This window comes from Nycticebus coucang, chromosome 14, assembly GCF_027406575.1.
Source record: "Nycticebus coucang isolate mNycCou1 chromosome 14, mNycCou1.pri, whole genome shotgun sequence".
Classification (NCBI taxonomy): domain Eukaryota; kingdom Metazoa; phylum Chordata; class Mammalia; order Primates; family Lorisidae; genus Nycticebus; species Nycticebus coucang.
In genome coordinates this window covers 62140216-62165273 of record NC_069793.1, presented here as the reverse complement: position 1 = coordinate 62165273, position 25058 = coordinate 62140216, and the positions used below count along the sequence as shown (strand labels likewise).

Below are 25058 nucleotides of genomic sequence, written 5' to 3'. Positions count from 1 at the left end.
GCATTACAGGCACCCACCACAACGCCTGGCTATTTTTTTGTTGTTGTTGCAGTTTGGCCGGGGCGGATTTGAACCTGCCACCCTCTGCATATGGCACCGGCGCCCTATCCACTGAGTACAGGCACCACCCTAAACCTTCTTTAAATACTTACTGTCTTTAACTCTTTTTAACACCACTTGTTGACTTCACATTTGATCTGAACTTAGGCTCCTTTAAAACAAAACAATCTCTGGACTCTCCTTCGTATCTGTTGAGTCTTGATACTATAAATAATAGGGTTCATCAAGGGTGGAAAAAGGATATAGATGTTGCCCATGAGGACATGAACCAGTGGGGAGAGGTGTTTTCCAAAACGATGCACCATGGTTAGACCAATGATTGGGATGTAGAAAACCAAAACAGCACAGATGTGAGATACACAGGTCTGCAAGGACTTGAGTCTCTCCTCCCGTGATGCGATGGCTAACACAGCATGCAGGATCATGATATAGGAGATGATTATGAGCACAGCATCCAACAACAGGTTGCTGATTACCAGGAACAGACCATAGATGCTGTTGAAGCGGATGTCTGAGCAGGCCATTCGAATCAAGTCTTGGTGCAGGCAGAAAGAGTGAGAAAGGACGTGAGGACGACAGTAACTTAAAAACTTCAAACGGATGATGACTGGAGGTATAAGTAAAGAACTTCTACACAAGATTGCCACCCCAATTTTCACGATCTTGTCATTTGTTAGAATGGAGGTGTAGCGCAGAGGATTGCAAATGGCAATGTAGCGGTCAAAAGCCATAGCCAGGAGGACGGAGGACTCCATGAAGGACAGACCATGAATGAAATAGGACTGGGCAATGCAGGAATCCAGGCTGATCTCTCGAATGAACCCCCACAGGATCCCCAGCACCGTGTGCACAGTGGACATCCCCACGCAGAGGTCGGTGAGGGCCAACATGGCCAGAAAATAGAACATGGGCTGGTGCAGACTTGACTCAGTCCGGATCACGTGGAGCACCATGCAGTTCCCCAGGAACACCATAGCATAGATAGAGGAGAAAGGGATGGAGAGCCAGAGATAGTCAGCTTCTAGGCCAGGGAAGCCGGTAAGAAGAAAACTGGAACTACTGAGGTTTGAGATAGAGATAGCAGACATTAAATAAAAGACTGAGAATATTTCTAGAAAGATGAAAATTATGTAGATTTGTGATCACCTAATTTAGGGTAATTTTAATCTGCTTATGTAAAAAAATGTGATAAAATTTCAATGAGTGTCATAATCCCTGCAAAACAGAGACCCGATTGTTTATCTTTTGGGCAAAAACTTGTCTATCTAGAAAGTCCAGGGATACTGGACAGATGACAGAGGACCTGGGTGTTTTATGCAGAAACAACATTAATCATCACAGGGGATTTACATTTTAAGTTAGACTTCTGGGACTCTCTGTTTATTCCTAAAGGAAGAAAATGTATGATCACTGATGTTCACTGCTGCCATCCATGGCTGGATCACCCTCAAGAGAATGAGAAATTAGATTTTTTTTTTTATTAATGTTAAATCATAGCTGTGTACATTAATGCGATCATAAGGCACCATACACTGGTTTTATAAACAGTTTGACACATTTTCATCACACTGGTTAACATAGCCTTCCTCGCATTTTCTTAGTTATTGTATTAAGACAATTATATTCTACATTTACTAAGTTTCATATGTACACTTGTAAGATGCACGGCAGGTGTAATCCCACCAATCACCCTCCCTCTGCCCATCCTCCCCCTTCTGTCCCCTCCTTCTCCCTCTTCCCCATATTCTTAGGTTGAAATTAGGTTATTTTGACTTGGGTGGAATCTGCATCTGTTCCTTTCAAATCCCTCAAAGGGATATAAGATCTCAAAAGAAATGAATGGACTGTTCAAAGTACTCTAACTTTGCAGAAATAAAACTTAGCCAAACGAAACCACACAAACTAAGTGGAATCAGAACTTGTTTGTACATTCAATATAGTTGAGCCTTTGACTAAATTATTTACCCTTTTATATTGGACTTTATTTCTCTCCTCTATTTTTATTTACTCTTTATCCTATACTAGATTTCTACCTGTTACTAATCTCACAATATTTTTACCGCTTATGTCTTTCCTATATCACATAAATGATAAGCATTTTAAACTGAGAAGTACTAAGCAAATAATTTGTAATATCTGTTTTATCTATGACTATGTCGGTTCTCTACAGGTAGAATGAAATAAGCTATTTAAGCTTATGCATATTGGTATCAACCAAATAGTCATAAAAGTAACCTCTCTGAGTCTAGCCTCTTGCTTACCTATGTTTACTCCCCAATATTTTCACTAACTCTCTCATATTAAGTGAAGAAGGCACAATAAGTTAAGTCTATGAATTATTAGAGTATATAAGAATATTTTAAGATTTCAGAATACAAAAGGATTTTTACATAAATCTATGAAAATTATTTGTATAGTTGAGCAACTGAAAACTATTTTTCCAAGGGACTGATTTGGTTTTCTAGAAAGAATTCAGACTTAACAAATATATATAAGTATTCAATTTTTATCGTCACTATATAACTGAGTAAACAAATAGTAGATTTGGGAATGGGGAGTTCATAAATCTAATAATGATGAATAATTACCTTGAAATGTTGCTATTTCCTTGAATAAATGCTATTTTTTTCTTGAGAAGGATTCAGTCAATGCAAACATCAGTGACTAATTCCCTGAGTTATCATCATTAAGGGTTAGAGAGGCCAGTGCATAAATATGACCAAAAAGTTGGATAGTTCAACATATAAGCAAAAATAAATGTCACCTTTTCTATGAGACCTTTCCTGTCCTCCAAGGACAGAGTGAACACTTTCATTCCAATATAATTTACACATGTTCAAAACATAGATTTAAGTACAGTTGGTTATCCTATTTTTCAATATGTATCCTTTCACAATATTGTGAACCCATCTGAATACTTTACCTGTCACATGTAGATCACCTACATGTTTGCCAAACACATGTAAAAATTAGTTATAGAAATTCTAGGGCCTCTCCAAAACTTTGTTTTTGAAAACTGTATTACATATTCTGGATTAGAAATTTTATAAATAGCTAAATAATTGCACATCAATTTCACTTTATTACCAAAATATCTCGGTAATAAAGTATGGAACTTTCTCAAAAAATTTAAATGTAGAATTAATATAAGATGCAGAAGTCCACTTCTAGATTTATATCTAACAGAAATGAAAGATAAATATTAAGGAGACATTTGCACTGCCATGTTATGTATAGCATTATTCATAATAGCCAAGATATGGAAACAACATGTCAGTAGATAGGCAATTGAATGAAAAATGATACTATACATTTATAATAGAATATTATTCAGTCTTAAAAAGAAGGAAGTCTGCCATTTGTAATGAAGTGAATGCATGTTTTATTGCCATTTTCTTTTATTTGTATATTTATTTGAAAACAGACATCTTGCATAGAATAGTAGAGATTTATGTTAATAGTCATAGTGCACGGAAATATACATATTTTTTATTCTATGAGACCTTTGATGAAAGAACTTGACTTAATCTATCAAGGTATTGACATGGATTTATTATTTCTGTGGTCACTCTGAGTGCCCACAAGTTTCAAGTTTTCTAGTATACAATAAATTGCACACAAACTTTATGGCCACCCTATATAATATTATTTGGCTGGAGTTAATTTCATAGAGAATTGTCCTGATTTGGTTTGGTTTTTAGTATGTACTCCAGTTTTAAGCTTAATTCTTCCTTCTGAATATGAGGCAAGGTTTACTTCTTGCAACTTACCTTTTCAATTATTCCCAGCCCGGATGTTGATAGAGTAAAGAATGGGCATAAGAGGTCTCATAAGTTTGTGAACTCATCTTAGGAAAAGCTCTACAAACATCACTGCTGACTACCATTATGGTAACTTTCAAAGTACTCACCTTGGGAAGCTATTTACTGATGGTAGCCCTTAGTCCTGGATCCTGATTTGATGTCCTTATTCATTATCAGTCTGTTCACATTTTTTTCTACATGCTTCAATCATGGGAGGTTTTATGTGTCCAGGATTATGTGTCCATTTCTTTTAGGTTTTCCCATTTGTTGTTGTATGAATATTATTAACAGTCTCCGAAGATTCTTTGTGTTTGTATACTGTCAGTTGCAATGTAATTCTTTTTATTTCTGATCTTATTTTTTTATATAATTACATAACATAAATTAACAATGTTTATTTCAAGATACACATTAAAACTATTGTTTTATTCCTCCTTTTTATTTATTCCAGCTAAATATTTGTAAATTACCTTTAGCTTCTCAAAAAATTAAACTATCTATTTTGTTGATGATTTGTATGTTTTAGTCTCAATTATATTTATTGTGATCAGAACTTTATTATTTTTTTCTTTCTATTAATACTGGATTTGATTAGTCTGCTTTGCTTTTTTCTTGTGATACATCACGTATTTATTGGAAATATTTCTATTCTTTCATTTAATTGTTTATTGCTATTAATATAATTTTTTCTGTCAATACTGTTTTTGCAAGATCTCATAGATTTTGTTATGCTATGTTTCCATTTTCATTTGTTGGAAGATTTTTACGTAACTATTTTTCACTTAGTTTTTGTCTGTCTGTTTGTTTTGTTTTGAGACAGAGTCTCACTCTGCTGTCTTAGGCTAGATTGTTCTGGCATCATAGCTTACAGCAACCTTAAACCTTCGGCTTAAGTGATCCTTTTGCCTTAGCCTCTTGAGTTGCTGGAACTGCAGGCTTGCAACACCACATCTAACTAAATTTTCTTAGTTTTAGTAGAGACAAAGTCTCAATCTTGCTCAGGTTGGTCTCAAACTCCTGAGTTCAAGCAATCCACCCACCTTGACCTTCTCAAAGGCTAGGAATATAGGCATGAGCCACCACTCCCAGCCTATTAGAAGATTTTTGAAGTATTTTATTTCTTTCTTTAATGACCCATTGCAGAAGCATGTTGTTTAATTTACATGTACAGTATCTGAAGCTTTTATAGTTAATGTTTTCTAGTTTTTTCCACTGCGGTCAGAAAATATTTTTTATAACAATTTTGCTCACCATTCACCCTCCCTTGATCTCACGTCTCCTTACCCCCCACCTACAGTGCATATTGCAAGGGTACATGCTGGATCTACTAGTATAGAGCATAAATGTCTTAACACAATAATTAAGTAAATGAGATGATCTATATTAACCAGAGCAATGTAAGCGTTCATAATTCTATATGAAATCAGAACATTGTACCACATAAATGCATTAATGTGTACATGAACTATGTTTATGATTTAATAACAATAAAAAAATAATTTTGCCTATGTTGTATTTGTTAATATTTGTTTTTCAACCTATTATATGAGTTAGTCTGGACTATGTTACATGCACTGATATTAATGTGCATTCTGAAGCAGCTGGATTAAATATTCTACAAATATCAGTCAGCTAATTTTTGTGCAGAGTAAAATTTAACCCTGATTATTTTCTATCTACATGATCTCTCCATTATTTGAGAGTTATGTGTTGAAGTCACTTATTATTATTGTATTGCAGTTACTTTCTCTCTTTAGATTTTTTAATATTTGTTTTAAATGTTTGGGAACTCTAGGGTTGGGAAAAAATATACTGATATATCCTCCTGCTAAATTGATTCTTCTATCTTTATATAGTGGCTTCTTTGTATATTTTTATGTTCTATGATTAAAGTCTGTTTTATCTAATATGGATATAACTACTTTTCTTTTTGATTTTTCTTTGCATAGATTATCTTTTTTAAATTTTTTAAATTTTTTTTATTTATTTTTAATTTTATTTATTTATTTATTTTTTGTAGAGACAGAGTTTCACTTTATCGCCCTCGGTAGAGTGCCATGGTGTCACACAGCTCACAGCAACCTCCAAATCCTTGGGCTTAGGTGATTCTCTTGACTCAGCCTCCCAAGTAGCGGGACTACAGGTGCCTGCCACAATGCCCGGCTATTTTTTTGTTGCAGTTTGGCCCGGGGCTGGGTTTGAACCCGCCACCCTCAGCATATGGGGCCGGCGCCCTACCCGCTGAGCCACAGGCGCCACCCATAGATTTTCTTTTATCTAGTATAACAAGAATGGAAAAGAAAATATTCAATGTACTCAATATTAATGTGAAGCCAGTAGATGACCTACTACATGCCCATATAACATAAAAACTCAATTTAATTCAAATGAGGGAGGGAGAGGGAAGGAAGGTCATGGGTGTGCTCCCACTTAAGGGGCACAGTGTAAGGGTATATGGCACACTTTCTGGGTGAGGGGCACAACTGCAACAGGATCTCTTCCTAATAAATGCAAACATTGCAACTGAATTGTTTGTACCCTCACATTAGTCTAAAATTAAAATAAAAAAAAAACAGAAAACACTCCTTTATTTTTATATTTTTAATGTCTTTATAAGATGAAATTAGTCCCTTTTAGGTAATATATAGCTGACTCTTTTCATCTGTTCATCAACTTTGTTTTTTAATTTGATAACTTACGTTATTTATACTTAATTTTATTATTGATAGATAAAGACAAACTACTACAATGCCCTTCCATTTCTGTTACAGTTTTTTAGCCCCTTTTATTGTATCTTTATTTTTAATTTTTCTCCTGTTTTCCCTTTTTTGGTAGAGACTTCTTATACTTTTCTTATCTTTCCCACTTCAATTTCTCATACAACTAAGATGTTGTTAGTTGTTAACTTATATAATTGCATCTTTTCTTTTTCTTTTTTTTCTAAGAGACTGAGTCTCACTTTATCACCCTTGGTAGAGTACTATGACATCACAGCTCACAGCAACCTCCAACTCTTGGGTTTAGGCGATTCTCTTGCCTCAGCCTCCCAGTAGCTGGAACTATAGGCACCTGCCACAATGCCCGGCTATTTTTTCTTTTTGCAGTTTGGCCAGGGCTGGGTTTGAACCCACCACCATCAGTATATGAGGCCGGAGCCCTGCTTATATAATTGCATATTCAATTTTCTTTAACTATTTTAATTTTTTTCTTTTCTCTGAATGTTGGGGTTGTCATATCATTAGTCAACCTCAAGGAAGTAATGAGCTTGTGTTCTAGAGTATCCTAATTTTGATCTATATAAAGACAGTATTTGCAGGTCCCTACTGATACATACTACAGAATTTTCAACTTTATGTTTTTGGTTTTGATTTTATTTTCTCTTTTTATATTTGGTGGGGGTAGGAGAAGCAAGAATCCAATGCACTCAATTTTGATATGAGGACAGTTGATGCTAGTACATGGTGGGGGTGGGGCAATGGAGGAGTAGAGAGAGAGAGGGAGGGTTGGAGAGTGGGGGGTCATGATGTTTGGCACACCTCTTGGGAGAGGAACACATTTATAAGAGGAACTCTGCCTGACAAATGCAATTAGTGTGACCTGGTTCTCTTTACCCTCAGTGAATCCCCAACAACAATAAAAAGATTCTTAAACACTCCTTGTTGAGGGATACAAAACCCTGGTCATCTCAACACAAACAGAGCATCTCCAAGACACATTGAAATGAACCTGGCCAAAATCAAGACAAAAGAGAAAATTTTGCTAGCAGCTGGGAGTAAGTACCGAATCACCTACAAGGGTAGACCCATCAGGCTGACAGCTGACTTTTCAGCTGAAATTTTTCAAGCCAGAAGTGAATAATTATCAATCTTTAACTTTTAAACAAAACGATTTTCAGCCCAGAATTCTGTATATTGCTCAACTAATCTTCAAAAATTGATGTAGAAATCAAATCTTTTGCTGATATGCAAACATTGAGGAAATTGGCCATAACATGACCAGGTCTATAGGAAGTACTTAGACCTACTTTACACACTGATTACCACAATGGACCACCAACAAAGTAAACAGCCATACAATAAAGGACAAAGCCTAGCTTCCACCACAGCACAAAGGATAAAACTAAGCAGTGGGCTTTCTCAAAATACGATAAATAGAACTTCACCATACTTACCAATTCTTTCAATAAATGTTAATGGCTTGAGTTCACCACTGAAGAGACACAGTCTGGCTGACTGGATAAAAAAAACATAAGCCAACCATATTCTGTCTCCAGGACACCAACCTAATCATGAAGGAGAAAGACAGAGTAAAAGGACAGAAAACAGTATCTTAGGCAAATAGAAACTAGAAGAAAGGAGGGGGTCACAATCTTATTTTCAGATACAAGTTGATGTAAAGTAACTAAAGTTAAGAAATACAAAGATAGTCAGTCACTTCATTCTGGTCAAGGGAACAATAAGACAAAAGAATATTTTATTTCTAAATATTTATGCAATCCACTTAAATGCTCCCATATTTATGAAACAGACTTTGATTGATCTGAGCAATATGACATCACATAATATCATAATAGATTAGGGACTTTAAAACCCCACTCACAAAACTGGACAGATCCTTCAAACAGAAATTAAACAAAGATACAAAAAACTTAAATACTACCCTAGAGCAATTGGGCTTAACAGACATATACAGAAAATACTATCCCAAAGCTAAGGAATATACAGCCCATGGAATATACACCGAAATAGAAAAATCCTAGGATACAAATCAAACCTCAACAAAATTAAAAGAATTAATATTATATATTGTATCTTCTCACACCACTAGGTAAAAAGATGGAACTCAATTCCAATTCTTTTATTCAAAAGAAGCAAAACCAAAGACCAAATGACCCTCTGAATAGATACAGAAAAGAACATTTAATAACATTGACCATCCTTTTCTAACAAGAACATTTAAGAATATAGGCATACTTTACTCAGGAGAATATGTTCCACGTCCCTCCATGTAAACATGAAAGAGGTAAACTCTATCTTTTTTACGGCTGTATAGCATTCCATGGTATACATATACCACAGTTTATTAATCCATTTCTGGGTCAATGGGCACTTGGGCTTCTTCCATGACTTGGCTATTATGAATTGAGCTGCAATGAATAACCTGGTGCAAATATATTATTTGAAAAGTGATTTTTGGGCTTTTGGATATACTCCTCATGAATGGAGGAAAATGTATCCAATGCACTCAGTACTTCTATGAAACCTACTTATATTTACTCACACTTCCTTATGAAAGATAGAACACAACTATACCCCAGGATGAAGGAGAGAAATGGAGTGGAAAGGGAGGGGTGTGGGGAGGTTTAATAGAGGGAGGGTAAATGGTGGGACCACACCTATGGAGCATATTTCGGTACAAGTCAAATCTATCAAGTGTAGAACCTAAGTGTCTTAACACAATGATCAAGTAAATGAGGTAAAAGCTATATTAATTAGTTTGATGTAAGCATGTCAAATTGTATTAAAAAAATCATCACATTGTACCCCACATATGCATAAATGTATTCATGATCTATGTGTATATGATTTAATAAAATAAATTAAAATTAAAAAAAAGAAAAAATATAGGCATAGTTAGCTCTTTTCTTAAACTGATCAAAGTGATCTGTGACAAACCCACAGCTAATGTCATATTGAACGTTGTAAACTGAAAGCTTTTCTTTTCTTTTCTTTTTTTCTTGTTTTTTCTTTTTTCTTTTTTTTTTTTTTTGCAGTTTTTGGCCAGGGCCAGGTTTGAACCCACCACCTCTGTTATATGAGGCTAGTGTTCTACTCCTTGAGCCACAGACACTGTCCAAGCTTTTCCACTTAGAACTGGAAACAAACAAGGATGTCCTCTATCACCACTACTAGTCAACATAGTGCTAGAAGTTCTAGCCAATGCAATCAGAGGCAAAGCAATGTCTTTTAATGTATAAAAGGCATTCAAATGGGGGCACCAGAGGAGGTCAAACTCTTGTGTTGCAACCGCATAAATGATCATACAAGACAAGGATTATGGAGTTACTTGGTGGCTTGCCTTCCAAGTCACAAGAGATTTCCAGGCTTGACCAGAGAATGTCTTGTTCTCAGTAATTCCTCAGATGAGTTATCATATTGGTGGCTATTGTAGTAAGTATGATGTTTAATCCTCTATACTCTTGCTCTTTGCCAATGATATGATCTTATTCTTAGAGAACCTCAGAGATTCAACTACAAGCCTCCTGGAAGTGATCAAGAACTACAGTAACATCACAAGCTCTAAAATAAATATCCACAAATCAGTAGTCTTTGTATATGACAAAAATAGCCAAGTCAAGAGGCTAATCAAAGCCACAATTCCCTTCACAGTAGTCACAAAGAAAATAAAATTCTTTTGAATATACCTGGCAAAAGAGGTAAAAGACCTCTAGAAAGAGATTTATGAAACTCTAAGAAAAGAAATAGTAGGCAACATCAATGTGTAGAAGAACATATATGCTCTTGGCTGGGAAGAATCAACATTGTTAAAATGTCTATACTACCCAAAACAATCTACAGATTCAATGCAATCCCCGTTAAAATATCAACATCATATTGTCATTAATTATTAGAGTAAAGCAAATCAAAACCATCCTGAGATATCACCTACCCCCAATAAGATTAGCCCATATCACAAAGTCTCAGAGTTGCAAATGCTGGCACAGATGTGGAGAGAGACGGATACTTTTACACTGTTGGTGGAACTGAAAACTAATACATCCTCTTTGGAAAGAAGTATGGAAAATCCTTAAAGAACTCAAATTAGAGCTTCTATTTGACCCTGTAATCTCACTACAGGTGATTTATCCAGGAAAAAAAAAATCATTTTACCATAAAGCCATTTGCACTAGACTCTTCATAGCTCAATTTACAATTGCCAAGATGTGAAAACAACCTCAATGTCCTTAATCTCAGGAATGGTTTAACAAACTGTGGTAACAAACTGTGTCATATATATATATGAATAATATTTAGCCATAAAAAGATGATAACTTTACATCTTTTGTATTAACCTGGATAGAGTTGAAATACATTCTTCTTAATGAAGTATCATAAGAATTGTAAAGCAAATATCCAATGTACTCAATACTAGCATAAAGCTAGTAGATGATCTAGTTCACACCTAGAGAGGAGAAAAAGTCCCATATCTTTTTATTTTCTTAAAATAAAAGTCCCATATCTCCTTATTTTCTTAAAATAAGGCTTATTTTCCTTTGATTAGATACCACTAGTGGAATCATTGGGTTGACTAGTAGGTCTACTTTTAGTTTTTGAGGAATTTTTTGTACTATTTTCCATTGAGATGGTACTATTTCATATTCCCACCATCATTGTATAAATTTTCATTTTTGCTGCATCCACATAAACATTAACTTGTTTTTGACTTTTTAATAATGGCCCTAATGAAATAGATCTGTTGATATCTTAATGTGGTTTTAATTTGAATTACCTTGTTGATTAATGATGTTCAGCATTTTTAATATTTTTTGAATATTTGTACATGTTCTTTTGAGATAAACTTGTTCAGCTATTATGCCTGCTTTCTGATGGTGATATGTTTTGTTTCTTGTTTTGTTTGCTATCGGATTTGAGTTATCTGTGGATTCTCTTGTGTTAGCTTGCCAGTAAAGTTTGTAAACATGTTTCCCATTCTGTAGGTTGTCTATTTACTCTGTTGAGTATTTCCTTTGATTTGTAGAAAGATTTTCATTTATAAGCCAGATTTGTTTTTGCTCATTCTCTTATTTTGGCACTTAATCATAAATTCTTAGTGTGGGAAAATGCTGAGAAGAGTCTTTCCTGTTTTAATCCTCAAATTGTTTGTTTTCGGGTCTTACATGTAAGACCTTAATCCATCTTGAGTTAATTTTTGTACATGATGAGAGATGTGGATCCAGCTTCATTCTTCTCCATATGGCTATCCAATTTTTCAAACATAATTTAAGAATAATGGTGTCATTTCTTCAGTGTTTGTATTTTTCTGTTTTGTGTAAGAAAAAATAGTTGTAGATATTTGGATTTATTTCTGGATTCTCTTGTCTGTTTCATTAGTCTATATGTCTACTGCCATCGCAGTACCAGGCTGTTACTACAGCCTTGAAATCAGGTACTATGAGGCCTCCAGATTTTTTTCATTTTCCTTAGAATTGCTTTGAGTACTCAGGCTGTTTTATGGTTTTATATGAATGCTAGGATATTTTTGAAAAATATATTCATGTAAAATAATAAAAACTCATATTCTTACTGTCCAACTGATTCCAATGCAAGCTGTACAGAATCTATGAAATAAAATCTAATTTCACTAAAATGAGAAAGATGCAAAAGACATGGGACAAAGGAAATTTAAAATCTGTGACTGATGACATAGAGTGATGAGATGAACCACTAAATAAGCAGCTATATTTGTTTAAGGAATTCTGAGAAAGACATCATTAAAGAAATTAAATTTGGATGAGTTTTGTGGTTTTGCAATTTATTAAAATATGGACCTTCTTAACATGTCACATAAAAATCCTTCTCTCTATCTCTATAATTCCAGCTTTCAATAGTAAATTGCAAAACCACAAAACAGTTGCAGTCTGTAGTATCTAATGTACATGTTGTTTCTGAAATTGTGCTTTAATTTATCTTTATCCTCTACCTAGAAATCCTTTCTTAGGCCCAAACATTGTTTTACAACCCGCTGCAGAATGTAGTAATGACTTTTTAATGACTTTGATAATGACTTTTCCCAACCCCAGGTGAATATTTTCTGTTTCCCAAGAGAAGGCAGCCAGGGCATTGGCCAGGATGCTGTAAAAGTTATTCCTTGTTTAAAGATCTCTGATGTTGAATTCTTACAAAGGAGAGACATAGTCTAAGCTTCTTAAGGGTGTTCTTAAGGGTGTTCTTAAGGGTGAGTCTGTATTGTGGATCTTGGAAAGGTAAGTGGTACACACCTGTGTTTGAGGATACTACTAATAAGTTTCAGCTGAAGCCCTGAATATCAACGCATTGAACATCTAAACAGACAAAATAGGATTTGCACTCTATGTTACCATCTAGGAGCTAAATGTATGGCTTCCTTAATCACTGATTAAATGTTCTTCTACAGGAGAGAATAACAATAGAATGTGTAATCAAGTGAGGGAATGGAACCTACTAGGGAATCTTTTTTTCTTTTTTTTTTTTTGTAACTAAAATAAATCAAAAGGAAAAGCTAAGCATTTATTTTCTTTATATAAAACTTATTCCACGTTCCATTGTTTTCTGCACAATAGGACATTTGAGTTAAAAAGCAACTTTCACTGTGTCCATATGTCCTATAAGAGCAGCAATCAGCTTTTTGTTTAAATCCCTCAGAGAGATAACACACTCCCCAGCACTCTCCCTAGAGTGTTTTTCAACTCCATTTTTTTCCTTTCAAGGGAGTCCATCAGAATGCAAGTAAACGAGAATATCATAAAATGACTGATCTTGAATGACTGACCATTCCTCAAACTTTCTTTTTTTGGAATCCTATTTTCTAAAATGCATGTTAATGTATTTGTACTTGAATCTAAGAGTTCATTGATTCCCTGTCCTTCATGTAATCCTAAGATTGAGAAAGGTGAGAAGAAGAGAATGGTACTGTAAAAGGCTATGTTGTGAAGAAAGTTTAAAAAGGCACCGTCTCTTTCCATTTGGCAAAAAAAAAATAATAAAAAGAGGTACATTCTATGTCACTGAACTCAAAGTTATTGAGATTTTGGTCATTTTTTTCTAAATAACTTGTTTATCAACCTCTAAAAATATAATTTCAAGTTTGAAATTGTAACAATTTGGTGAATAATTAAAGGACAGTCTAAATTAATAAATTGTTTGACTTAACATTGTGATTAAAATTACTTATTTTTGATTATCTCACCTTGATATGATTCCTCTGTATGTAGTGAGAAAAGATTTGTATGGAAAATGAAAAACATTATCTTTTGGCTATCATGCAGCACAATTTCTAATAAGACTGTGGAGTAAAACTAATTTAGTTAAATAAAAATACATTTTCATTCACATGAAATACAGTAAAGCTGCATCTTTGCTCATTCCCTGATGCCAATTTTAATAACTATTTTGATATCTAGCTACTAATGAACAAAAAGATCTCCTCTGAGCAATTAACATATTTCTCATGCTTACCAATTCCGACAAATAAGTCTGAACAATCCTCTCCCCAGCTATGAATAAAAAGTGGTTTATATTTTGTATCAAAAAATGAGGACAATTTCTTAATGTTATTTTGCCGAATATAAATACTAAATAATTTCTAGGAAGCTTCAATCAGTTTACACAAATAGTTAAAAAAGATTGTGATAGTTATAATGTAACGTATAGAACTTCAGTGTGAATATGAGGTTTGACCAAAGTTATCCAGACTTTGTGATAAATCTAGGACAAAAAGCCATGTCCCTTACATTTTGTCCATAATAATTTGCTTCTGATCACTAAATGTATTTTTATAATATATGGTTTATATAAATGAACAAAAGAAAGACCGTGATCCATGCCACATACTTAGGTACATGTGAGCAATACACAAATAAGAACAACATGCTCCACTTATTGGCAGATCCTGAATCCTTGTTTTGTACTATTCATATATTGCCCTGGTTTGGACAATACAATAATACTATAACTGTGTCCCTGTGGTTTTAACTCTACATCACACGTCTCTGAGGAGATGATTCATTAGTTAGAAAAACCTTTAAACAATCCTTTTATGGGGGTGAAGAGCGTGTTATGGAAAATTCACAGGTACACAGCATTCATACCGCTATTTTTAATGTAGCCTCCCCCTTAGTAGAAGTCCTCAACAACTTCCTCATCTTATTTATGTTACTTCTTTGTTCCGGTGAATTGTTGGAAATGCATAAAACCATATATAGAAGGGGTGAAAGAAATTTTCTAGTTTTTTGCTGCAGAAGTCAGCATAAAATAAAGATTACCTGATCATCACTTTGATCTTCTTCTGAATGCATTATCACTGATAAAATGTTGTTTCTGGTTATTATTATCTCCTCTATTTGATAAGACTGTGAAAATACACTGGATCATTCTAATATGTGTGCATGGCTGGCATGTTAGTGTGTGTGTTTGCCACCACTACCTCTAAGCTTAGCTTGGGGGAAGGAGTTTTCTTACTTTACCTGAGGATTCTTTGTTGCAAAATTTGTGTCTTAATTGTTATTTTTAATTAATGTTTTTCAGCTTTATTGCAGTAGAGTTGACAAAAGTTTTAAATATTTAAGGTAACAATATACCAAGTATTTGTATACACTTACTAATGACTATCACAATCAAATTAATTAACACAGCATAGAATAGTGCATTTTTCCATTTGCTTAATTGTTTTGTTTTTAATTATATGCTAAAGTAACAAAAATAACAAGGAAAATAACTAAGTCAACAAAAGTTATGTCCCAATCCTGCATCTAAAGTTTATTAAACATGAGGCTTTGAGTAGACTATTTACTTAATTTCTGAGAGATTCTATTTCTTCATCTGGAAACCAAGCGTGAAAAAACTTGATCTCAGAATTGAGATGATCTGAGATAACATATGACACAGAGAATTTATAAGTACTGTGAGGTGAAATACAAATAGGAAGAATCACACCTGTCTGTGGCTACCTGTGTAAGAGTGACAGGTTTCACATTGGGGATAGTTTTTGGATAGGAGATGAACACTACAGTAAATATCACAAGACAAAAAGAGTTGAAAGTTTTTTTTTTTTTTTAATTAAAGTCAATGCCTGGTGGGAGGAAATTCTGCATTTTTGATAAGACTTTTAAAAACTAAGTTGCTCCTACTTGCTATTGTTTTTCAAGTGCTTAATAATTGTGGGTTTTCAAAAAGTTCTTGGATTAGCTTTTCTTAAGGAAAAGATGATATATACTTCAGAGATACTTTAAAATAGAGCTATTGCTGCTGAGTTCTGAGAAGGAGCCTCTAGTAGAAAATATATTGGTTGGCCTTTAATTAGGTACTCAAAGTTCAGGAAGAAATTAAGTGGTTCTATTCACAAACTGGACTCTACACTGAGGTCTGAATTTGTGACAAATTATTGTCATGTGAAGTCACTAGATCCTCATCAATACAATGTTGAAAGATGTTAAAAGGCTGGTGAATATCTTTCCAACTCGAGCATTGAGTTTCCACTGATCCTTTCAGATCTGTATTCATGTGTCAGCATTCATTCACGTCTCAGAAAACTGAAAATTAAAATAGGTAAGTTAAATATATACATACATATACAATTCATTTGTTGTGGTTTGATTTTAAAAAATATATGTATATATTCACATCTTCCCCATAACATATTTTAATCAAAAATGTAATAAAAAAATGTATGTCTAGACATGTCGTAATTTATGTCTGATCATATTTGCCAGCGTAGCTCTCTGAATAATTTTCATTTCTATTGTATTATGAAAATAATTATCTATTGGCTGACACAATGAAGTTATAAAAAGAGACTATGACAGAGATTGAGGAGATATGCATTGGGCCCTCAACTCTAACCTGATAAATGTTTATTTAAAGGGGCTGGGCTTCATTTTTAAAATATGATCAATGAAGCATTGAAATCAAGAGGGATTCAGTTCCTTTTCAGCTGTGTCTAACAATCTCTTTGAGGGATTCATTTCTGTGTTGTGAGTCTTTGGGGAGAATCCCCCTCATCTACTCCAAATTATTTGTTCTCTAAATTGGCTAATGTTAATTTAATCCCAAAGTAAATGGGCTGTGAGTATTCAGGACAGCATTATAAAGGAAGTCTCCACAAGATCTTAACTTGAGTTCCATGTTCTGACCCAGCCTCCCGTCTGACTGCAGGAACTGGGATTGCACATCCTCTTGGCACTCCGCCCCTGGGGTCATCATGTCAGACTCCAACCACACCAGCACCTCCTTCTTCCTGACCGGCCTCCCCGGACTCCAGGCAGTGCACGCCTGGCTCTCCATCCCTCTGTGTGCCATGTATGTGGCTTCTCTGGCAGGAAACAGCCTCATCCTGTGGCTGGTGAGGACAGAGCCCTCCCTGCACCAGCCCATGTACTACTTCCTGTCCATGCTGGCGGTGACCGATCTGGGCCTGTCTGTCTCCACACTGCCCACCATGCTCCCTCTCTACATGCTGCGCTCCAGGGGAGTAGCGATGGACTTGTGCCTGGTTCTTCATCCACCCCTTCTCCATCATGGAGTCCTCTGTGCTGCTGACCATGGCCTCTGACCGTTTTGTGGCCATTAGCAACCCCCTGCGCTACGGCACCATCCTCACCAGTCCCCGCATCACCAGCTTGGCCCTGGCCGTCGTGGTGCGCAGCGTCAGTCTGCACGTCCCCGCCCCCATCATGCTGAGGGAGCTGCGGTACTGCCGGGGCCACCAGCTCTCACACTCTTACTGCCTGCACCCCGACGTCATGAAGCTGGCCTGCGCCGACACCCGCCTCAACAGCGCCTACGGCCTCTTCGTGGTTCTCTCCACGCTGGGTGTGGACTCGGTGCTCATTGTTCTGTCCTATGGGCTGATCCTCCAAACTGTGCTGTGCATCGCCTCCAGGGCCGAGCGCCTCAAAGCCCTCAACACCTGCGTCTCCCACCTCTGTGCCGTGCTGCTCTTCTACATACGCCCCATTGGCCTGTCCATGACCCACAGATTTGGGAAGCCGGCTTTGCCATGCAGCCGTGTGCTGCTCTCCTACTAGAACTATCTTATTCCTCTGGCGTTCAACCCCATTGTGGTTCCATTCCCCATTCTCCGAATGAAGATACTACATCTTTTCCAGGAAGGAGAACTAGCATTGAGGGCAAGGAGCATAATTAAAATCTTTGCCTGATAGAACAAAGACGGGGGATGCTCTACTCACTGTTATAGTTTAATACTGAGCAGATTATGTGAAGAACTCATCAAAATAGAGACATTATTTCCAATCTCAGGACTTTCACTCCCTGTTGGGAAGATATTACTCCATATTTTCATCTTAATTGGACACATGCTTAGTGAACTTCCACCACTATATACCCTGGATTTTGCTAAAATCTGAATATAAAAAGACAATTATGTGTTGTGTTTTTTTGGAAGGTAAATTTCAATAGTTTTTTTTAATTTTTATTAAATCATAGCTGTGTACATTAGTATGATCATGGGGCACCATACACTTGGTTCATGTAAAGGTCTTAGAAAAATAACTAAGAAAATGCCATGAAAGCTATGTTAACTAGTGTGATGAAAATGTGTAAATTTCAATAGTTTTGATATTAACATAGGAGACTACTGTTATGGCTAAAGAATTCAGAATTTGATTTGCATTTCTCTCATGATTAGGGATGATGAGCAGTTTTTCATGTGTTTGTAGGCCATTCTACTATCCTCTTGGGAAAAAATTCCATTTATGTCTCTTTCTCAGTGATTAATAGGGTTGTTTTCTCATTCCCTTTTTATTTCCTTGAATTCTTTGTAGATTCTGGTTATTAGCCCTTTGTTAGATTTGTTAACATGGGAAGGAATATCTTCTCCCATTCTGAAGACTATTTGCTTCATTGATTGTATGCTTAGGTTTGTGGAAGATTTTTAACTTTATCAGTCTCATTTATTTATTTTTATTGTTGCTGAAATTGCCAGTGGTGTCTTCTTCATAAATGTTTTCCCCTTTTAGATATCAACAAACACCAGTAAGAACAGTCCACATCACAAGGTACCAAAACTGAAGATGTTGATATGGGTACAGGAAGAGGGGGACCACTTATGAACTGTGGGTGGGATTGCAAGCTAATGCAGCTCTTTTGGAAAGAAGTATAGAGAATCTTCAATGAACTAAAAGTAGACATTCTATTTGATCCTGCAGTTCCGTACTACATATATATTGAGAAAAAATAAAAAGTCATTTTATCATAAGGGAATTTGCACTCAAATATTTATTGAAGCTGAATTCATAATTGTAAAGATATGGAAACAGCCCAAGTGCCTGTCAACACATGAATGGATTAATAAACAGTAGTGTATGTATACTATTAAATACTATTCAACCTTACAAAAAGATGGAGACTTTGCATCTTTCGTATTTACCTGTATTGATTTGGAGAACATTCTCCTAACTAAAGTATCTTGGAAGTGGAAAAGTAAGCATCCCATGTGCTTAATACTATGTTGAAACTAGTAGATAAACAACTACATACCTACAGGAGAGAAAAACACAATTATATTCAAGAAGGGGTGGAATACAAGAGTGTGTTCAGTTATTTCCTACAGTGGAATAATATGACGAAAGCTCTTTACTTGCTTCAATTCTTTTAGAAATGAAGAGGAACAGTTTCAAGCAGGGATCCTTGTGAATTATGAAACTTAGGAGACAAGAAGAAATGATTTAATTACAAAAGAAATTGTAGAGGAATTAGAAATTATTCTAGGAGAAGCCCAGTAACGTATATTTAAAAAAAGACACATACTGGTCAAATATTTTAAATTTATTTCTACTGGTATAGTGAAAAAATATATATGCTGGACTATAGTATTATAAATAGTCCAGATAACATCCCCAGCTCCTTTCACCTAAGTTTTACGTATGCTTTTTTCTGAATCAGATATATGAAATTCTAATTTTGTCAACTATTATGTTACATATTTTTTAAAATTTTCATTCTATCACATTGTTTTATTTGTTGTATTTATGTATTTCTTTGTTTACTTATTTTACATCATGTTCCATAATTGAATGTGTGTTTCAAGAGAATAAAGATATATACACTTTGCCAACTGCTTCTATGCTAATATTTTATAAAGTGCTAAAGGTGATTCTATGAAAAAATGAGTTTCTCATATACTTTCTTTTTATTGAAATACAGGTTGTTCATATAGTTTTGTGTTGTAAATGCATATATATATATATATTTTTTTTTTTTCTAGAGATAGAGTCTCACTGTACTGCCCTCGGGTAGAGTGCCGTGGCGTCACACGGCTCACAGCAACCTCTAACTCTTGGGCTTACACGATTCTCTTGCCTCAGCCTCCCGAGCAGCTGGGACTACAGGCGCCCGCCACAACGCCCGGCTAGTAAATGCATATATTATAACTATAAAAGGTTGAAGATAGGTGTAGTTCATAGAATAATTTTTTCCGCTGTTAGAGCATCAATCCTAGCCTAACAGGAAAGTTTCATCTCAGGAGTACAGAAAAGTATTCTTAACAAAAATGCATTCTACTGCCATAAATCTGGGCAGTGGGGAGATTGTGGGAATTAGTCTAAAAATTCAAATTGTTACTTATCATAACTATAAATCTCATATCAAAATAAGCCTTCTTGTTATATACTGTGTGATTTTTGATGGCTAGTCATGATTAAAGCTTAAGAGATTGGATTTATGTGGTAAAATAAATGACTTCAGTATGTGTTTGTGAAGAGGACAAAACATAACACTACTCACCTTGAATTGAGGCTACAAAGTAAAAAAATATATAATTCTGTTTCTCCTCTTTGTAAAGATGCTTTTAATTTGTTGGGTTGATGTTGGGATATTCCTTTAGACAAACATCTGCACACGTTCTTCAGTCACTTCTCTCCTGTTGCATTAGAAATGAGAAAATGTCTTCAGACTGCTGAGCACAGGAAGAAGGAAGGGACTAGAGCCAGGCACATGAGCAAGAGCTATCCTAATGAACCAGGCAAGAGACAGCGAAAGTCTTCTAAGTGTATCTACCAAAAATGGAGACATTAGCTTTTTAGACACCTCCTAACTGATATTCAACTACATTCAAGAAGAATTCAACAAATTTTAGATGTAGAGGCCATAAAAGTAGAAGCCTTAGAATGCATATAAACTGATGGAAAGAAGAAAGTGAGCAATTGTACACAGAGGGTAACTTATGCTGTTTTTCTGCATCCTAAGAGCAACACATGTCATATTAATTAATATAATTCTTCCTCTGAAAATTTTCTACTATTTTCTTCTTCTCCTCCATGTGCTTTTTTTTAAAATCATATCTGTGTACATTAATGCAGTCATGGGGTACAATGTGCTGGTTTTATATTTATAATTGAAATATTTTCATCAAACTGGTTAACATAGCCTTTATGGCATTTTCTTAGTTATTGTGTTAAGACATTTATATTCTACATTTAGTAAGTTCCTCCATGTGCTTTAGATGCAAAAAACTTTTTCAAGATTCATGACTCATTTATTTTGAGTAAGGAAAATCAGAGAGACTCAAGTGTTCAAGAATAGAGAAAATAGGTCTACTGAATACTCATATCTTAAGGAGAAACAAAAAAATTGTGAACATAACAACAATATTTTACACCTCAAAAAATCTCTACTTATATGGACAAAGAAAGGGGAATCCATAAAATTATTAACTATAATTAGTGTAATGAAATAAACAAATAGCACAGTGAGAATTCCTTGATAACAGGGCTAATGAACGCTGTTTGGCAAATAAGAGTTCAACAAATTGTTGGCTAGATAAAGGAAAGCATTATTGACATCCTTTGAGATGCCTTTTGTGTGAATCATAAAAGATAACACAGAAAATCGGTTAATGTTCATAAACCTCTCTATGTGACAGTTACTATAACAAATAAATTCCAAAAATCTTATGTTTCATCAAAATGGAATTTGGAAAACCATTCATCACACTCTTACACCACTCTGTTGTAAGTGGCTGTGTTAAGTAAAAGTAAGTAATACCATGTGCATTGATGTTATGATTAACCTACATAATTTTTATTGTGAATTACTGTCACTACAAGTTTCTCAAATCAGTGTTGTTTGTTCATTTTGTTTTTCTGCTTTTTATGCACTGTGATTCCAATAATCCTATAATCTAAGATGGTGCTATGAAAGACTGAGACTTTAATTACAGAATTTTCAGATAATACCATATATATCCAATAGGTTTTCAATTTCAAAAGGTTTTAGAGGAGATAAGGTGGTATACAGAAGCTCTGCTACAAGCAAATTTAAGGATTCCTAAAACACATTCCAGAAAACATTACATATATGTTCCCAGATTATAGGTAAGCCATTTTAAATATGACATTTAATTTGAGTTAAAATTTATACTCACTGAATATCTACTATATGCAATTCTATGAATCTATCTAGATTACTCCTCGAGCACTCCCATCAAACAGTAAATAGTTAATAATAACTTCAAATAAAGCCATAAAGAAATAACTCCCAGAAGATTCCTATCCTCTCAGGTAGCTGTTAATGAATAATAATAATAAAAAAAACTGAGTCACAAGTGTTTTAGCCTTTGGAATTGTAAGAAAGTTGTTTTGTTCCTGCAAAAATCAAGCAGCTAAACTAGGTTGAGATGTCAGGTGAGAAGGAAATCAAGATTTAGTTGCATTTGAATGTAGAAACAAGATCAAAGAAAATTGTGACTAATATCTGTATAGTTAAAATTTTGCATGTAGCACAGGAAACTACTGATATTTCTATTATGAATATCCTGGGAGTAGATTTGCATTGTTTCTCCCCAAAACAAACCAAGTTAATTTGGAGAATAATTCTGACCCAAATAAAAAGTAATTCCTCTAAGAATCTCAAATCTCAATATTAACATCCTAGTCTATGTTAATATTGACCACAGTCAATGACACTAACATGCTCTGACACTGGCAGAGTAGATTCAGAGAGCCTCAAAAGCCACCAATGGAAAGTGGCAGTGCTATGGTACATAGGGTGCCATGTCTGGAATTGTTAAATTTTGTTTTTTTGATTTCTTTCTTCTTGTTGTTTGTTTGTTTTTTGAGTGACAGAGAAATAAATTGGTGCCTTTGGCCCTTATTTCTTTTGCTTATCCAAATTTATTCAGATTGAAAGAGTGAAGATTAAAGAAAAACATAACCAGATTATGTTTCTTTGATTGATTTCAATTTTCTGAGTTTCTTGTCATGCAAAATGTATGCTATTTAGTTAAGTATATAGCATTAAAAATTATATTCCAGATTGATATTTTCATAAGCTGAGTAGGAATGTTTAGAAAGCAGTGACCAATAGCCAAGACAGACATGTGTCTTGTCTTCATCCTTGGGACAAAGCATTTTGATGAGGAAGGAATTTTCATTTGTATAGGATTCTTCCTTGGACAAAAGATTGGATCCCAAGAACATTTGAACAGGTATCTCAGCCAAGATTCTATACAGAAGTTAAAAAAAAAAAAAAAAAAAAGCCTCAATATATTTGTATAGGTATTTTTGGGAACAAAGAGCTATAGCATCTTTGATACTGTAATTGTAATCTTTGATATATTATGATAATACAAGTGCTTTTATCATTGTTATATTATGAGTTTCACTTAATAATTTAATTACCTTACTCTTCTCTCCCCTTACAACAGAAGGATAGGAAGTTTATGCTTAGATAGTTGCTATATCTGTATCGTCTAGTTCTTAGAGAAGTTATCAAAATTTATTGCATAAATAAATGAATGAATGATAAGAACAAATGGGCAATGGATGATTCATGCAATGAATCGTGTTGCTTGTTTTTGTTATTAATTACAAATGAACTACTTTTCTACAGTAAAAGACATGTGCAATATAGCTACAGATCTTACTGAATAACCAAGGATTTCTAAATCTTTTTTTTTTTTTTTTTTTTGTAGAGACAGAGTCTCACTTTATGGCCCTTGGTAGAGTGCCGTGGCCTCACACAGCTCACAGCAACCTCCAACTCCTGGGCTTAAGCGATTCTCTTGCCTCAGCCTCCCGAGTAGCTGGGACTACAGGCGCCCGCCACAACGCCTGGCTATTTTTTTGTTGCAGTTTGGCCGGGGCCGGGTTTGAACCCACCACCCTCCGTATATGGGGCTGGCGCCTTACCGACTGAGCCACAGCGCCGCCTGGATTTCTAAATCTTAATATTTGATAGAGGAAACAAATTATTTTAAGGTTTTATAAAAAGCATTTATTAATTATGCTAAATTACCTATATCTCATTATAGTATCTGCTTTTCTAATTTTTTCTAAACATATTTATATACTATAACAAGTAACGTATAACTTGTTTCAGGGTAGAACAAGATAAAAGGAGCATCTAGGGTAATGTACCACCATAAACTCAGTGAAAAGCATGAATCAGAATTTTATTTAAATACAAATGCATTGCAAGATTTGTATTTTAGAAGGAGAATACATTATGTTTAATCATTGTAATAAAATGGAACTTTTTAAATTTAGTACATGTTTTACGATAAAAAAATAATATTGAAGGCTTCCTGATAATTTTAGATCACTAAAAGGTATATTGATAGAAATGGCTTATCATTGGCACAGTCAGTGTCAGTTAAAGGAAACTCATTAGTAAGACTAGCAGAAATTTAAATTACATTATAGACACTCAGTATCTACAACTGTTCCTTAGATAATGCTTTTCATTCCAGGAAAAGTATGCCATCCTGGTACCATGCTTCCTATGAACTCCTTCTTCACCTTCCTGGTGACAGGCATTCCTGGGCTGGAGGCTGTGCACATCTGGATCTCCACACCCTTCTGTGCCATGTTCTTCATTACATTGATGGGTAACGTGACCATCATGACAGTTATCTGGAGGGAGCAGAGCCTCCATGCACCCATGTACCTCTTCCTGGCCATGTTCGCTGCCTCTGATCTGGGGCTGTCCTCTTCACTTTTCCCACAATACTGATGAATTTCTGGCAGGATGCTCGAGAGCTGACCTTTTCTGCTTGTTTCACCCAAATGTTCTTTATACACACCTTCCAGAATTTTGAGTCTGCTGTTATTCTGACAATGGCCCTTGACTGCTATGTGGCCATTTCTTGTCCATTGCACTATTCGTCCATCCTCATCAATAGCGTGATTTCCAAGATAGCCTTGGCTATTTTTGTGAGAACCTTGGCAGTGAAGGTGTCTCTTCCTATCCTCTTGAGGAGGCTGTGCTTCTGTTGCTCCAACATATTTTCTCACTCCTACTGCCTGCATCCTGACATTATAAAGCTCTCCTGTTCCAACACTAGGGTCAATAGAAGTTTGGGGTTATTCGTGGCACTCTCTACTACGGGACTTGACTTTTTGCTAATTCTCTTTTCTTATGTGCTGATTCTGAAAACTGTACTGAGCATTGCTTCCCACTTGTGACTCCCACATTTCCGCTGTGA

The 25058-nt window shown here is 35.1% G+C and overlaps 1 protein-coding gene and 1 pseudogene across 1 annotated transcript; one reads left to right on the top strand and one right to left on the bottom strand.

Moving 5' to 3' along the window:
• Positions 1-203: 203 nt before the first annotated feature.
• On the bottom strand, positions 204-1148 carry LOC128565824 (olfactory receptor 51V1-like). Its single transcript, XM_053562552.1, has one exon. It carries the CDS (start codon positions 1146-1148, stop codon positions 204-206), a length of 945 nt encoding a protein of 314 aa, XP_053418527.1.
• Positions 1149-16817: 15669 nt separating this feature from the next.
• On the top strand, positions 16818-17775 carry LOC128564466 (olfactory receptor 51G2-like; annotated as a pseudogene).
• Positions 17776-25058: the final 7283 nt, after the last annotated feature.

Bases quoted from the DNA above. Each gene is read 5' to 3' on its own strand.
- LOC128565824 (XM_053562552.1), bottom strand. From the start codon at position 1,148: ATGTCTGCTATCTCTATCTCAAACCTCAGTAGTTCCAGTTTTCTTCTT.